The 15141-nt window shown below is 41.4% G+C and overlaps 1 protein-coding gene across 3 annotated transcripts in view; it reads right to left on the reverse strand.

Annotated features, from left to right (window-relative positions):
• Window positions 1-15141, reverse strand: part of fam110b (family with sequence similarity 110 member B) — a 62300-nt gene that overhangs the window by 7607 nt on the left and 39552 nt on the right. For 2 of the 3 annotated variants that reach the window (XM_030160169.1, XM_030160166.1), the window contains exons 2-4: window positions 13976-14115; window positions 9448-10035; window positions 5202-5614 (exon numbers count right to left, since the gene is read on the reverse strand). In XM_030160169.1, the coding sequence (XP_030016029.1) occupies window positions 5202-5614; window positions 9448-9570 (536 nt within the window). In that variant the 5' untranslated portion in view covers window positions 9571-10035; window positions 13976-14115. The remainder of the gene's footprint in view (window positions 1-5201; window positions 5615-9447; window positions 10036-13975; window positions 14116-15141) is intronic. The other variant, XM_030160167.1, reaches the window with a different exon arrangement.

The following is a 15141-nucleotide window of genomic DNA, read 5'->3' on the forward strand; positions in this document are numbered from 1 at the left end:
GGATGTCCTGGTGCACTTGGCACCAGGACACCCTAGGCCGGAGGTTGATGATCGACTTCATTGTCGTATCATCAGACCTCCGACCGCGTGTTTTGGACACTCAGGTGAAGAGAGAGGCAGAGCTGTCAACCGATCACCACCTGGTGGTGAGTTGGATCCGCTGGCGAAGGAAGAACCTGGAGCGACTCGGCAGGCCCAAACGTGTTGTGAGGGTCTGTTGGGAATGTCTGGCAGAGCCCGATGTCAGTGCGGTCTTCAACTCCCACCTCTGGGAGAGCTTCTCCCAGATCCCGGGGGAGGCTGAGGACATTGAGTCTGAGTGGACCATGTTCTCCACCTCCATTGTCGAAGCGGCTGCTCGGAGCTGTGGTCACAAGGTCTCCGGTGCCTGTCGTGGCGGCAATCCCCGAACCCGGTGGTGGACCCCGGAAGTAAGGGATGCCGTCAAGCTGAAGAAGGAGTCTTATCGAGCCTTATGGGCCCATGGGACTCCCGAGGCAGCTGATGGGTACTGGAAGGCCAAGCGAGCTGCACCCCGAGCAGTTGTGGAGGCAAAAACTTGGGTCTGGGTGGAGTTTGGGGAGGCCATGGAGGAGGACTATCGGTCGGCCTCGAGGAAATTCTGGCAAACCATCCGGCGCCTCAGAAGGGGAAAGCAGTATGCCACCAACACTGTTTACAGTGGAAGTGGGGAGCTGCTGACCTCGACTGGGGATGTTGTCGGACGGTGGAAGGAATACTTCGAGGATCTCCTCAATCCCACTGTCACATCTTCAATGGAGGAAGCCGAGGCTGAGGCCTCAGAGGTGGACTTGTCCATCACCCAAGCTGAAGTCACCGAGGTGGTTGGCAAGCTCCTCGGTGGCAGGGCACCGGGGGTGGATGAGATTCGCCCTGAGTACTTTAAGTCTCTGGATGTGCAGGGACTGTCTTGGTTGACACGTCTCTGTAACATCGTGTGGCAGTTGGGGACAGTACCTCTGGATTGGCAGACCGGGGTGGTGGTCCCCCTTTTTAAGAAGAGGGACCGGAGGATGTGCTCCAACTATAGGGGGATCACACTCCTCAGCCTCCCGGGGAAAGTCTATTCCAGGGTACTGGAGAGGAGGATCCGACTGATAGTCGAACCTCGGATCCAGGAGGAACAATGTGGTTTTCGTCCCGGTCGCGGAACACTGGACCAGCTCTATACTCTCCATCGGGTGCTCGAGGGTTCGTGGGAGTTCGCCCAACCAGTCCACATGTGTTTTGTGGATATGGAGAAGGCGTTCGACCGTGTCCCTCGTGGTATCCTGTGGGGGGGGGCTTCGGGAGTATGAGGTCCGGGGCCCTTTGCTAAGGGCAGTCCGGTCCTTGTATGACCGAAGCAGGAGCCTGGTTCGCATTGCCGGCAGTAAGTCAGACCTGTTCCAGGTGCACGTTGGTCTCTGGCAGAGCTGCCCTTTGTCACCGGTTCTGTTCATTATTTTTATGGACAGAATTTCTAGGCGCAGCCAGGGGCCGGAAGGGGTCCGGTTTGGGGACCACAGGATTTCATCTCTGCTTTTTGCAGATGACGTTGTCCTGTTGGCCTCATCGAACCTGGACTTTCAGCGTGCCCTGGGGCGGTTTGCAGCCGAGTCTGAAGCGAGCGGGATGGGGATCAGCACTTCCAAATCCGAGACCATGGTTCTCGACCAGAAAAAGGTGGTTTGCCCTCTCCGGGTCGGTGGGGAGCTTTTGCCCCAAGTGGAGGAGTTTAAGTATCCCGGGGTCTTGTTCATGAGTGAGGGAAGGATGGAGCGTGAGATTGACAGACAGATCGGTGCAGCGTCTGCAGTGATGCAGTCACTGTACCGGTCAGTTGTGGTGAAGAAGGAGCTGAGCCGAGAGGCAAAGCTCTCGATTTACTGGTCAATCTACGTTCCTACCCTCACCTATGGTCATGAGCTTTGGGTCATGACCGAAAGGACAAGATCCCGGATACAAGCGGTCCAAATGAGTTTCCTCCGCAGGGTGGCTGGGCGCACCCTTAGGGATAGGGTGAGGAGCTCAGTCACCAGGGAGGAGCTCGGAGTAGAGCCGCTGCTCCTCCGTGTCGAGAGGGGCCAGCTGAGGTGGCTCGGACATCTGTTTCGGATGCCTCCTTGACGCCTCCCTGGGGAGGTGTTCCGGGCATGTCCCACCGGGAGGAGACCTCGGGGAAGACCCAGGAATCGTTGGAGAGACTATGTCTCTCGGCTGGCCTGGGAACACCTCGGGGTCCCCCCAGAAAAACTGGAGGAGGTGTCTGGGGAGAGGGAAGTCTGGGCATCCCTGCTTAGACTGTTACCCCCACGACCCGGCCCCAGATAAGCGGTGGATAATGAATGAATGAATCTATTGTTAAAGTCAGGGATGTCCCTAACAAGTGTCTTTTTAACTGATAGTATGGACAGTGCATTTAGACCAGGGGCGAAGGTAGTGCGGGTGGATCACAAGTTAGCCTATGGGCTAAACTACATTGAAGTTGCAAGGATTCAAACCCTGGTCTCCCATTATCCACTGACTGACATATTGATATTTTTACATATACATACATATATATATATATATATATATATATGTGTGTGTGTGTGGTGTGTGTATACATATATATATATATATATATATATATATATATATATATATATATATATATATATATATATATATATATATATATATTTGGGTCCGATCAAGCGGTAACATTTAGACACATTTCGTGTTAACTTTTAGGTGAAAAATGTCAAATTACTGCTCTGTAACATGCAGACTTGAAATTGACATACTTTTTTTTCATTTTATGCAAACATTCAAAACATACAATTCTCGACATAAATTGCTATCAAGTAGGACAAAACCTTTTAGATATTATGTTCAACTATGCTGAAAATAAATAATAATAATAATAATGTTATAATAATAATATAATAATATTGAAAAGTCTCTGTTTTACTGGCATGAGAATGTGGGAACACATGGACAGAGTACCACAGTAACACATGGACAACTCTTTACCACTGTATGCGTCACCCAAAATGTTGACTTATTCTTTAAAACAACAAGCCAGATATAATCACAATGTTTTATTTAATGTATTTATACTAACACAGTGTTATTTACAACTTGTGATGGTCCTTACTGATATAGATAAATTACAAATAAAGAGTAATTTCTCGGTAACAGTTCACATAGTCTTTTTAAATGTGACAGATTGAATAAATGTTCAAATTTTTTAGATATAATTTTTAGCGTCAAATTTGAGCTATATTTTTATGTCTGAGGCATGGGTATGATGTTAAAAGTACAATTGATCAAATTGGTTGTAACTTTCTTTCTACAAGTGGTATTTTTAAAAGGATAACAGTTCCATAAAAATGGGAAGGTCACACTAAAACTGCTGTACATACTTTACTGTCATATATACAGCAGTAAAAACAAACAAAGGCAGAAACATTTAATTTATTCTTTTAAATGGCTCTTACCTTAGAGCTAATTATAGCATTTATATTGATCAAGCCATTGCAAAAGTAGCTCTAAAATGCATATTTTAGTCCTTGATGTCCACTTCACTGATATTCACAACACTACAGAAATGTTTTATTATTCACTTTAAAAGACTGAACATTTAATTACCATAATGTCATTTAAAATTAAACTTCTAAATTCTCAGTGTGCATATAATAGGTAACAGCTATGATTTAGCCCCACCTATCATATCTGACTTCTCTCTTCTTAAAGGTCCAGAAGTACAAGATTTACAGAGAGTTAGGGGATCTGACTGTTGCAGAAGTATAACATTTAGAATTGTTTTCAGTACTGTGTAATCACCTGAAAAAATTAAATTTTGTGTTTTTGTAGGCAAAACAAAAACTACCTCTGATAAGTGGTTTTGTTAAGTCCATTTTTTGGACAGTTCAATCAGCTACTTTGCCACCATATGTCACTACACATCACACTCAACCTGTCGGTATTTGGGTTTAGAACAGTGAAAACTTCGTCACTGCCTACTAAACTTTGTTGTGAGATCTGCTCACAGTGTAAGTGCTCCATATGCACGGCAGTGGTGTTTTCACTTGTTTCAAAGGTCTCAAGTCACTGAGAGTACAGACAGATTGATTAATATGACATATTTTGTACTTATGCTTTCAATGCTGAACTACTGATGTAGCATTTACATGGGTACTATGTGATGTGACATGGACAGTATATTATCAACTACTGAATCCACTGTTAGTCACTACATACATCTTTCAACTAAGAAATGGTTAAGTATTTTACTGTAAAAGCAAATGGTGAGTAAGTAATTAAACTAATAATTGTTTCCATCCAAAGCATGATAAATATAAATATCAGTAAAAGAAAAAGTAATTTTCTGTGAGGATGACTTATATGTAGGAAATTTATAAATTTCTCACGGCTTCAATATTGAAGTGGATGTGAAACACTGAACAATTTTACTATGATTTGCTTGATTTGGGCAAGATGCGGCACTACAATAAAAATTACATTTCTTTATTGGAAAACAATATTGACTTTTTCTCCAGAAGGAGGCAGCCATCTTTATGAATTGCTGAGTTATAGCCAAGGGGCAAGGACTTCATCTTGAAAATAAATGTGCATCTAACAGATGCAACATTGTTTTCCGCAGTAGTTCCATCAATAGGCTGCACTAACAAGGCTGTAAAATTACTTTGTTACACAGTGCTTGATAAATGTTACTACACTAGCATTTCAATTCATCAATGACTCCTCACAGAACCCTCAGACCCCCTCACATTCCGGTAGCTCCACCCCTTTTGTTCAAATAAGGTAAACATGATGATGGCTAAATTGCAAACTGCAGGCTTCAAACAGCACTTGAGAAAACAATGGGGACTTCACAGTTCTTCCATCCACAAACTGTATACAGTCTATGGTTATATGAGGAAAGAACAACCTTTAACTTAAACAATTAAATAATTCTAAATCTGTTTATCCTGGAGTCTCAGTCTGAATATTTGTGCCAAATTTTGTCGAAGTGTTCCTGAAATATTTTTTTTAAGTAATGGGAACCAGTGGATAAAGATGATCAATACCTGAAGTAGCTTGTTTAAAGATGGCTGTGGCCCACTAGCCAGTGTAATACACACTACTTTTTCAGTTAAGTTCCACTGCAGTGCCATACCTTACCAACACACAAATCAAAGGAAGATGTTTACCCTGATGGTGTCCAGCTTCGAGGCATACCACCTGAAGACCTCATCAATACTGCACTCTTAGCTCCGCTTCCCAGACCTTCAGACGCTGCTCCTGAAGATGACGATGAGTTTAGCAGATTTTTTAGAATCTCCAAGTTTAAATTTTCTCGTTTACTGCTGCTGCTACTTTTTGCACAGGTGTCTGACTTGGCATTGTTATTGGATGCTTTGAAAGGTATTGCGCCTCCATTTCCTCCTCCACCAATCCCAGAGCCCCTCTTGGACAGAAGAGTATGGCCAATGGGAGGTTTGGCCAGCACTGGCGGTTTGATTGGTTCTTGCTTAGCGTTGATAACCTCCTGGCTCTTGACATACTTGGCTTTATCAGCCTCCAGTCTTTCCACTGCACTGAGGCGCTTTGGGTTCGGTTCAACCTGAGATGCAGAAATTCAGAAATAACAAATGTTAACAAAAATGGATGCAAAACCTACCTGTAATTCATTTAATTTGCAGAGTTCAATATTAAAATATGCAAATAACTCTCCCCAATTAGGTTTGTGAACTGGATTAGGACCAGTTTCATGTCAGATTAAAAGGGTAACCATTCAGTCAGCAGAGGGCCTTTTACAAGTGGAATGTCAACCCTGGGACATATAATACGATGAAGAATCTCCACACATGGCATCATAAAATGTAAATGTTTCACATGTTCTTATGCTCTCCTAATATTTCCACATACCATAACGGTATCAATCCATGATCAGTGTGGTAAATGATGACATCACAAAAAAGAAAAAAACTGAGAAAGACAGGTTAAAAAGTAAGAAGAGCTTACCAATACCCCTGCCCCGCTGCCCAACACTTTGGCCCTTCTGTTCACTGATACCCTGCACTACCCAGGGATTCTTCTTAAAAACTTTTCAAAAATTTGTAAAAAAAAAAAAAAAAAAAAAAAAAAGAAAGGCACATGTAAAGAACGTGTGTGAAATTTTAAAAATAATTGGGTGAATAATGTCAGAGAAATTGGTTGGACAGATTGTCTAAGTTGAAATTTGCAACAATTTGAAATTTGCAATAATTTGTAAAAAATTCCAAAATTGAAATTCTGCCATCCAACTGTGCACTGTACCTCTCCTAGGGGTAAAGATGTGTGTGAAATTTGAACAAAATCAGGTGAATAGTGCCAGAGAAATGGAATGGACAAAAATCTCAGATGGACCGACAGACGGAAAGACGGACAGAATTCCTGGTATATCTATATATACACCCCCGCCCTCTGGGGCAGGTGGCAATATACATGTGTTTGTCAGCTGATCAGTCATGCATGCTGAATATTTACTCTATCACAATTTGTTGAAAAAAATTTTCATCTCCCACATTAAAGCTGGAGGACTACAAATCAGGAGAACAAAGACAGTAGGATTTGAAAATGCACACCTTCCATCTACAGCTCTCTACTTTTGGTCCAAATCAAAACACTAAATTGAAAGAAGTATAAGTAACTGGAGATTGTTTCCTGCTGTTCAAAGGTGAAACCACTTGTTTCACTCCTATATGTCTGAAAACACCTGACCAACAAAAACATTCTGTCACAGGGAAGATTTTATACAGCTTGAAAACAGAGTTCAGAGTCTAGTTTCCTTTCAAAAGAACTGAATTACAATATACTGAAAGGGAATTAAAAAAAATACCCCAAGCCAACATAAATCCTACTGACCTTTTGCATTTCCAATAAACCTTTACTATTGCAATGCTTACAAAGGTGAATAAAATACATTTATGGAAACATGGCTAGATGAACAGTCTAAATGTGTCCTTCAAAATATCAAAATTGTGAGGTTTAATCTTGTATGTCTAAAAGTATTTGTCACCACATTAGCTGAGACACTACTCTATATATCATCTTGTGATAATGATTATTATCAGTTTCCTTCTTGATTCACATAACTAGAGTAATACTACTTCGACTGTCCGTCTGTCCGTCTGTCCGTCTGTCCGTCTGTCCGTCCGTCCGTCCGTCCCTCTATCTATCTATCTATCTATCTATCTATCTATCTATCTATCTATCTATCTATCTATCTATCTATCTATCTATCTATCTATCTATCTATCTATCTATCTATCTATCTATCTATCCATCCATCCATCCATCCATCCATCCATCCATCCATCCATCCATCCATCCATCCATCCATCCATCCATCCATCCATCCATCCATCCATCCAAAGAAAAGACTGTATTTAGTTCACCAAATACTCTACTACTTAAAAATATCCTACTGGTATTTATAATGAAAACAGAAGAAAGTACTTTAATAGAAATACTTCAAGAGAGTGATAAACCATTCCTTATACTGTAAAGGTCACATTGAATTTGTCTACAAAAAATAGGCAATTTTTTTCTGCCATCTCAAGTTTTTCTGTGTGACATAGCAAATTATGTTTTGTTCCTCACTTCTGAGATTTTGTGCATTCTCCAGTATTGTAAACCCTAGGGTAAAAGTGTTTCTCTACTACTTTAAAGTAAAAGTTGTTCCATCAAATGAAAATTTGTTCAAATATCGTCGGTCGTCAGAAAACCTATGAACTGGCCAAACATAAGAACCTATTGAGGCTGGCCAACAATATGATCTCTAACTGTAACTGTGCTTTGAACAGTATGACACATTTTGACATTACATCGTTATGCCAAATGTATACAGGTATTAATAATTGTTTTCTCTGTGACAAAAAACAATTCTATTACAAAAAAGCTGTGAAGATGCACGAAAAAGTTTATACCTGATCAGACAATGAAGTTTTATCTCATCTTATTTTAGATTTGGACCATGAAATAAGGCAGAGCTGATTGTAGCAGCCATGGCTCTACCAAAATGTTCTCTGAGTACACTTGGCAAAAGTATTGTCACTGTATCATAAAGCCAACAACATAGTTCTGACTCGGGAAAGAACACTAAGGAAAAAACACTGGGGGAAAAAAAAAAGACGACAATAATTTCAGTGTTTCCCTTAGTCTTGCATCCTTGGGGGGAGGGAGCTGGGAGTGATTTGCTCAGTTATTGTGTGCTGTGGTCCGGATGGGGGTGGGTGGAGTTTGTTCATTTGGTTCCTTCTGTTATTATAATAAGGTGCTTTTCAGTTGGTATAATTCTGTTATTTATTCAAAAACTTTACTGTTCTTCTCTCTCTCATCATCATCATCATTTATTTATCCACACAGTATTTATTATACAGTTACATAGATGGCAGAGGTTTCTATTATTGGTATTAACAACTGCAGCAGTAGCATATCCACTGTTAGTGCTTGTATTTTGAGTAGTATTGATAACAGTTATGGATATACTAGTTTTTTAACAGTTGTAGTGCAGTTTGCTGTACATCCATGTGTCTCCCCCTATTCTCTCTCTCTCTCCCTCTCCCTCTCTCTCTCTCTCTCTCTCTCTCTATATATATATATATATATATATATATATATACACACGTATATAAAATTTATTTATTTATTTGTTTATTATGATTATTTAGCAGCTGGCTAGCTAGTTATTTTATCCATCAAGCCATCTGTTATCTCTATGACTATGCCTGTTTGTGTCTAAGTCATGTATTTATTTTCTAACTAACTTACTACTTACCAGGATCAGTCTTGTACAGCCAGCAGCGAGTATTTAGCCTCTGTCAACCAAGCTGGATCAAAAGCAGTCATACAGTGGTCTCTTGACTGAGGCTACGTTTAGACTGTAACTCTCTGAACCGAAAACGCAAAAGTGGCATTGCATTCTCACTTTTAGTTATGTGTTTAGACATGCGTTTTGGGGGGAAAATCTGCATGCAGATGGACATGCAAAAGTGTGTGAAATTTCCTATTAATCCAAGTAGTATGCACACCAGGTCAATGGCGCCTGCAGCTGTATATGAGAGAGAGAGAGAGAGAGAGAGAGAGAGAGAGAGAGAGAGGAGAGAGAGAGAGAGAGAGAGTGAGAGAGAGAGAGAGAGAGAGAGAGAGAGAGAGAGAGAGAGAGAGAGAGAGAGAGAGAGAGACGGAGAGCCTTACTCGGAACTGGATCTGAGGTCTGAGGGGCTTAGCCTTGCTGTGAGCTGCTGGCCGGAGCTGTGCCAGTCTGCGTTCTTGGGGGGGTGTGGTGTCCCCCCAAATACAATTATAGGGGAAACACTGAATTGATGTCAAACTTATCTCCAAACAAAGTCTAGAGATTGAACTGGCTCTTTGAGACCTAAGTAATACAGACACAGAGTCATAAAACTATACCTGTCTCCTGAAGTACTCAGGGCCTTTGTTGAGGATGCGAAGAGGTACTGTGGAACTGAAGGGTGTTGCGGGGCCAGCGGCCTTGCTATCTGGCAGAGTTGGAGCCAGTGTCTCTGTCGGCATGGCAATGAGTCGATTGGGGTGGCCGGCCGTGGTGGCAGCAGGTGCGGGGGGGTTGACAGAGGGTGGGGGCACAAGAGGACCCCCACAACATGAAGACACAAGGGGGAGAAGAGAAAGTCTAGAAAGAGAAATTTCTCCGGGGCCTCCTCATGGCCTTTGGGACCCTGTGGGACTGAGGCAGACTTCACTGCTCTGTACTGAGAGCTTGTGACTGGTTTGTAGTAGTTAATCCCCACTGCCCCATTTACTGAGCAAGATGGACAGAGAGATGGATGTGAAGAGAAAGAAAGAGTGCAGTGTCAGGGTGGAGAAGAGGAAAAAAGTGACGAGTGCGTGTCAGTGCAGTGGTGTGGACGAGTGCTTCTACAGGGCCCAAGGAAAAGAAAAGGATGGTGGAAAATGAAACATCAACCCCTGCTGCATCTCCAGTGTCACTCCGTCTCTCACTGCAGCTTCACACACAATCTGAAATAGGAAAAATAAGAAAAAAGACACAGCCAATGTGGTCAGAGTTTGGCTCTGACATCATGCACCTAGAAACAACAGCAGGAATAGCTAAGATACACCTACACACAAACACACAATAATATGAGCTGGTAAGGGCCATCCACACCAAGAAGTAGACTTATAGTGTTGTGAGTAACCATATTGATCAATGATAACATGTGTAAAGAGCAGCTCCAGCTATGTCTGAGCCAAAATGAATACCAGTCACATGATGTATGTAAAATAATGTACGAAACTGTGTGCAGATGCAAGCTTTAAGTTCACAAATGCTGAAAAAAAGTAACTTAGATCTGTTTCAACTAATTAATGTCGAGTGTTGCTCAAACTTTCCCACTTGACTAATATTAATTCAAAAGCACCCAGTATCAGTATAGTCAGCAAACATTCACTTAAATGGTCAGCGTACCAGTGTACAGTACTTTACAGAGGGCATTGCAACATTGGTTGCTGGTATTGACACTGCTAATTTATAAAGATTCTTTAGCATCTGCACTTAAATGTTTGCTTAGTTTGCAGAGTAACCTGGTGACTAATCTGAGTTTACTTAAAATGATAGTTTGCTGCTGAAGAAATAATCAAACTGATGAAACAATGACTTCAGGCAGTGAAGAACTACCATAATTCTGATTTCTGAGATCCTAAGTCTAGTAAGTTTACTTTTGCCGAAGCAATTGCACCAACACAATGTTAGAGTCTAAAAACATGTATGGTAAGATTTGCAGTTGATGTTTCTTCTTTTTGGCATGGGTCTGTAATATTTTACTTTTGTTTGGAAGGAAATAAATCAAACATGCTTGCAGTGTGCAGTTTGTCTAGTTACTAAATACTGCTGAATTTACTGAGCATATGACAGTTGTCTGTTGTGTGTCAGCCTGTAAAAGCCTGCATCACTCCCATCTCCCACCAGAGTAAAGAGGATAAAAAGACAGAGGTGCTCTAGTGCTGGAACACTCGATAGTACTGTGCTGTTTTCCACTGTTGAAAAAAAGCTTAGTGAAGCCTGACGCTGCCACTTGCTATGGAAAACTTGATACAAAATCTGCCGATTCATGCAACCACATATTCTTAACCCTGCTAATAAACAGCAGCTTCAGATCATGCTTTACATTACATCTGTTTCATTTTGAGATAGCTTTGCATTGCTGTGAAGTGCTGAGTCATCCTACAGCTATGCCTCACCTCTGCATCATTATGTTCACACTACCCTGCACTCTTGAAGTGAAGCATAAATACTAGCTGATGTAAAATCCCTCCATAATGACCTTGTGTATTTGTCATTACTGCTTACTCATTGTTTATGTTGACTTTAAATCACCATGTTGGAATGTCAATGAACTAGACTGGATTGGTATTATGTCTATATTAAAGAGAGAGACAGGATATCCAGATACAAACATGTCAAATGATAGTGGCATTAATTCATTCATTCATCATCTGAACCTGCTTTATCCTCACTAGGTTCGCTGGAGCCTATTCCAGCTACTCATGGGTGAAGGTGGGGTACACCCTGGACGAGTCGCTAGTTCATTGCAGGGCTGACAGACAAATAACCAATCACTCTCACATTCACACTTATGGCCAATTTAGATGAACCAATTAACCTATCAGTGCGTGTCTTTGGATGGTGGGAGGAAGCCGGAGTACCTGGAGAGAACCCATGCAGACACAGGGAGACCATGCAACCTCCACACAGCAAGGTCCCACCCATCGAGTGCTATCCACTGCACCACTGTGTCACCAGTGGCACTAATATTTAATATCATTTCTTTACCGTCTGCAGTCATTAAAGGATGTTGCACCTTGGGGTGTTAGTGCCATTAATGTATGCAATAATAGAAGCTGTGCATGGGGCTGGGGATGCACATCACAGAGGATCTCACCTGGACAGACAACAACACATCACTTGCCAAGTAGGCTTAAATACACCTCTACTTCGTCCGCAAACTGAGGAGAGCACCCCCCACCATGTGCTCCTTCTACCGGGGCACCATTGAGAGCATCATCACTGGCTGCATCACTGTGTGGTATGGAGGCTGCACTGCCTCCTGCCGAAAGACTCTGCAGGGAATACAGTGAATAGTGCAGTTAATAGTGAATACAGCCAGCAAGCTCATTGGTGTCCCTCTTCCCTCCCTCACAGACATATTTCACACCCGCCTCACCCGCAGAGCAATCAACATTGCTGGTAACACCTCCCACCCCTCCCACTCCCTCTTCAGCATCCTGCCTTCAGGGAAAAAGTACCGGAGTCTACGAGCCTGATTCACAAGACTACTAAACAGCTCTGTCCACCGGCTGTCAGGATGCTGAACCCTGTCCACTTCCTCCCCACTTTGCCCCCTGCCCCCGGACTAAAACCCACGCCAATATTTACACAAAAGCTCTACGTCAACTTTTTTTTGGACATAAGACTCAGTAGACTTGCATCCTGTGATTTTTTTCACATTAGCTGCTGACTGTCTTCTGCACTTTATATAAACATTGCACTGTTGTCATCTGCTGTTGCTTGGTTCCATTGCACACCTCCTCACTTCACAACCATTACTGTATTGCACTACTGCTGCTACTGTAAACAGACTGACATGTACACTTTATATTCTGCTATAGTTTATTCTTTATACCGTTGATTTATTCTTACTCTATTTTTATCTCTTTTTTTAATGCATGACATTGAATAAGATGAGAGAGAAACAGTGTCTAAATTCTCTACATGTTCTGTGGATCTAGTGAATTGACAATAAAGAATCTTTGAAAATATGTCTTATATTTTGAATATTTTCATCACTTTACCTTGTCATACAGGCCTTTCTCAAGGGGTAGTGAAGCTCTTTAGTCAAATCTACCAGGCTTGCTTGACAATGACAGTAATTCTTTGTCTGCTCGATTATCCAAGCCAGTGTTACTGTGTGATTGCTGGTTTCAAAGGCTAGTATAGATCAGAACAGAAAAACAAAACCAACTGATCAAAAGCAGCAGTAAAAGACATACAACTGCAGGTTTTTTCAAATAAATTCTGAGCTTCAGAGTATGGCACTTGATGAAGTTTGTCAGACTCAGACTGAAGGACAGAAGCTCTCTGATTAGAGGATATTAATATAGATATCATGAGTCATTCCAAACAGCTGACTTTAGATCAGCACCAAGTTGAGAAGGATTATGATGATTTTAAAACAAGTGGCCTCTTGAGTGTTTTTCACCTATAAAGTGCAGATTTATGAGTGTGTTATTGCCAGAACTCGGGTGTTTCATCACAATTCTTTCAAATAACTCAGTTTACTGTTTGTTTCAGTGTTAGTATCACACTGACACAACAAGTCAGTTTCTATGGTAATTCTTTAATCTGCCAGCAGTTTCTGTCACTGTTAAGTCATGACAGCATATTTAACACAAGACAGAATTAGAGACTTGACACACACAAGCATGAAAACAGAGTTTTCCAAACTCTCTACTTTGGCCAGAATTTTCAGAGATAATCATTTACAGGACCCTAAACCAGAGTTTTTAGGTGGACAAAAGGCAAAAGATACCCTAGATATGTGTATACATGGCATAAGTTGCAGCAAACTTCCATGTGTGGATTGATACTGTCTTTTAAATGTTTGATTTCCTGTGTACCTTAAAAAGCTGACTGCATAACTACTACATTCATGTGTAAATGTAAATTAAATACAGGTGCATATAGGTTAATTCTCCCATCAGTGTCCTTGACCATGATGGTGATGAAGATCTCTAGGTTCCCGAGCACCTTAATTGGCAGCTCACTGCTCCTAATGTATGTGCTATATGCTAATGCTAAGTACTCTGTGTGTGTGTGTGTGTGTGTGTGTGTGTATTAGAATGGGTAAAATGCAGAGCCCGAATTATCACACATACACATTTTTTAAAAATAATGTGTTACCAGTCTGAGGATGTCCTACAGGCTGCCACCATCACAGTCTGATTCTTGTTCCCCTCTTAAGCGTTGCTATTGGCTGCTGGAGCTGTGGAGTGTCTCCACCTTGTCCTCCAGGTGCTGCAAATTTTCAGCAGATGCAATAGCTGCCAATTACAAGTAAAGACAGTTTGTCAGTAATAGTTGAGAAACTTACATAAAAGATGGCAATGTGTATATGAACTCTAACAAAAGAATTTCAAAGATATTTCATGCTTCATGTTGCGATGTTTGTTGGTTGTACGTTGCAAAGGTAAACAAATTTAGATTTTGATGCCTAGAACATAAAAACTTGGGACACTGAAAAGAGGACACTATTTATTCCATTTTTACAATGAAAGTGGATTTTTCTCCACTCTGGCTGTTCACAGTGCTGCAGTCATTCTCTGAACTTTCCTGGTTATAAACTCCACAACATCGATTTATTTTCCTGATATCCTAACTTGTACCTGTGCTGACTGTCTGGGCAGTAATGATGTGATGTAGTGCCTGTGAGTCGAGTGTTCCAGATGGTCACACAGCAGGAGCTGGAGTTACATCAAATGACCTGCTAGCTGTAGTAAAACCACACATCCAACAGTAGTGCTTCTACTTAATTCTCCCCACTAAATTCATGGGGGCTGTAGGTTGTTTTTTATTTTAAATGCATCAGACATTTCTGAAGATTTGATTCCTAATAAAATGGCCTACATTCCAAAACATCACAACACTAAAAATTAATAATTATTATTATAAATAAGATGAAGATTTATTTATGTTTCACCTTTATTATGTTTCACAGCAGACATACTTAGGGCTGACCCTTAATCTTTGACGTCCCCATTGGTTCATAATGGAAGCAACATTTTACTGTGATTCTTTTTCTTGGTTAACAGTACTTGATCATCTCACTACACTGCCATCTACAGGCCTGGCATGCTCTTCAGGGTGTAAATATACGGGGCTGTCTAAACGCAGATTTTTCTGAAAACGGTCACGTCTGCAAAAGGGGTTTTTTTAAAATGGAGAGGGAGAAATATCTGTTTTCTAAAATAGCCAGCTATGTGTGAACATAGCCTAAAACTTCTTCAAGTGTGAATATGAGAGTTAATGGCTGTTCGTCTGTATAGATCAGATGTAGGGGTGCAACAGTA

The sequence above is a fragment of the Sphaeramia orbicularis genome, chromosome 17, assembly GCF_902148855.1.
Source record: "Sphaeramia orbicularis chromosome 17, fSphaOr1.1, whole genome shotgun sequence".
NCBI lineage: Eukaryota > Metazoa > Chordata > Actinopteri > Kurtiformes > Apogonidae > Sphaeramia > Sphaeramia orbicularis.